The sequence below is a fragment of the Bison bison genome, unplaced genomic scaffold (genome assembly GCF_000754665.1).
Source record: "Bison bison bison isolate TAMUID 2011002044 unplaced genomic scaffold, Bison_UMD1.0 scf7180017864167, whole genome shotgun sequence".
NCBI lineage: Eukaryota > Metazoa > Chordata > Mammalia > Artiodactyla > Bovidae > Bison > Bison bison.
This window is the reverse complement of record NW_011494739.1, coordinates 4328123-4330080: the sequence shown is the minus strand read 5'-3', so window position 1 is coordinate 4330080 and position 1958 is coordinate 4328123. Positions and strand designations below refer to the sequence as shown.

The window sequence follows — 1958 nt, the reverse complement described above, 5'->3', positions numbered from 1 at the left end:
CTCTTGCTTTTTTGATGATCCAGAGGATGTTGGCAATTTGATCTCTGGTTCCTCTGCCTTTTCTAAAACCAGGACGAAGCTAGTGGAGGTGATGGAATTCCAGTTGAGCTATTTCAAACCCTGAAAGATGATGCTGTGAAAGTGCTGCACTCAATATGCCAGCAAATTTGGAAAACTCAGCAGTGGCCACAGGACTGGAAAAGGTCAGTTTTCATTCCAATCCCAAAGAAAGGCAATGGCAAAGAATGCTCAAACTACCACACAATTGCACTCATCTCACACGGTAGTAAAGTAATGCTCAAAATTCTCCAAGCTAGGCTTCAGCAGTACGTGAACCATGAACTTCCAGATATTCAAGCTGGTTTTAGAAAAGGCAGAGGAACCAGAGATCAAATTGCCAACATTCACTGGATCATGGAAAAAGCAAGAGAGTTCCAGAACAAATATTAAGATTTTTTAAAACATTGGGTAAATCTTAAAAATAAGCACTCAACCGTCGGCTCTCAACAAGCAAAGCTTTGCGGAGGACTGTAGGGCCAGATGCAAAATGTTTCACGCCTCTGTGGTGGGCCAAAGAGAAGAGAAAGAGAAAGGCTCTTTCCGCAAGGCACCCCCACCACCTCCAGCACACACTCCTAGCGCCCAGAAGTCGACCACTTCCAGGACTTGGTGGGAAAACTGAGGCTGCCAGGTGTGCACACTTTGGGTGGGAACGGTCCAGCCCACTGGGTTACTGAGTCCCCGGCCTTACCAGATCTCATCCTGGGCCACGAGGTTCATGCGCTCGGCCGCAGCCGTGCTGATCGGTTTCTGCGCCATGGGGCCTGGGGTCTTGGCACGCCCCCGCGCGCTCAGGCCTTGGGCTCAGAGTCTCAAGTCTCCTTGGAGACCGGTTGCTGAGCAACGCGGGACGCGGAGGCGGAGCCGGGGCCGCACCTGGAGAGATTGGGGCAGCCGGGCTCTCCTCTCCAGGCGTCAGGGCGCCTACTGACAACCTCGGTCCACAGTCACGCTCTTCGCGCGCCTCCCTGCCCACCTGCTTTGTCCGGGGCTGCCACAGCCCTCCTCCTCTGGGGAAAACCTTGGGGAAACCTCAAGACCTTACACGCCCTCCTCCTTTTAGACCTGTCACGCAAGTATACTCGCCAGGTGTACCAAGCCTAAGTGTACCGAGCTTAATGGATTCCGTCATAGAGACTCCTGTAACCACCTCCTGGATTACGAAATAGGTCACCCCAGCCCACCTCTTTTGTCAACTTCTCTTAGCATCCTGGTGTCGTTTTTCTCTGGCTTCCTTGTTCCAGTGTTACGTTTGAGAGGTTCAGCCGTATTGCCGCGAGTACCCAGGGTGTGGTCACTTCCATGCAGACGGCACTGGGGCCAATCTTTGGGGCCTCCACGAAAGTGCTGCTGTGAATTTCAGCGCACGTGACTTTTGGCTACACATGCATGTGGCTATACATGCATTTCTTTGGCATCCACTCTTTATAATTATCTCCAAATGCAGCTCAAAGATAATACTGCCTTCCGACCCCACACCCCAACCTCTCTTTCATGCCCATCAACACTAATCCCTCATCACTGGGATGCTCATGGGGTGTTTGTTGACTGACCTATTGACCTCCCTGCCCTAGCTTCCATCCTACCATGTTGTCATTGGCCTGGTACTGAAAATGTGTCTAAAACAACAGAACATGCATCCACTTCCTAGGGCAGGGGAAGGTTCCTCTGCTTGAGCAGCCGCAGGGTACAGAGGTGTCCAGAGCCTAGTGATGCTGAGAGAAGGAGGCAACAAGCTTCACTGACCGATAGATCGTCTCCAGGTGACTGAGAGCCTGTGAGTGCTTTCATCTCCTCACTGGAGATGGGGGATTCTCCCTGGCAGATAAGTCTCCCTCCCTCCCTATCCCTGACCTCCTGGGGTATTCACAGATTTGAGCATTTATCACAGTGTTTGG

At 51.9% G+C, this 1958-nt stretch overlaps 1 protein-coding gene across 1 annotated transcript in view; it reads right to left on the bottom strand.

Moving 5' to 3' along the window:
* The window catches only part of LOC104989965 (chromosome unknown open reading frame, human C20orf85), a 15935-nt gene extending 15061 nt beyond the window's left edge, over positions 1-874 (bottom strand). The window contains exon 1 of the mRNA XM_010841826.1: positions 752-874. Within this exon, the coding sequence (XP_010840128.1) occupies positions 752-819 (68 nt within the window). The 5' untranslated portion in view covers positions 820-874. The remainder of the gene's footprint in view (positions 1-751) is intronic.
* Positions 875-1958: the final 1084 nt, after the last annotated feature.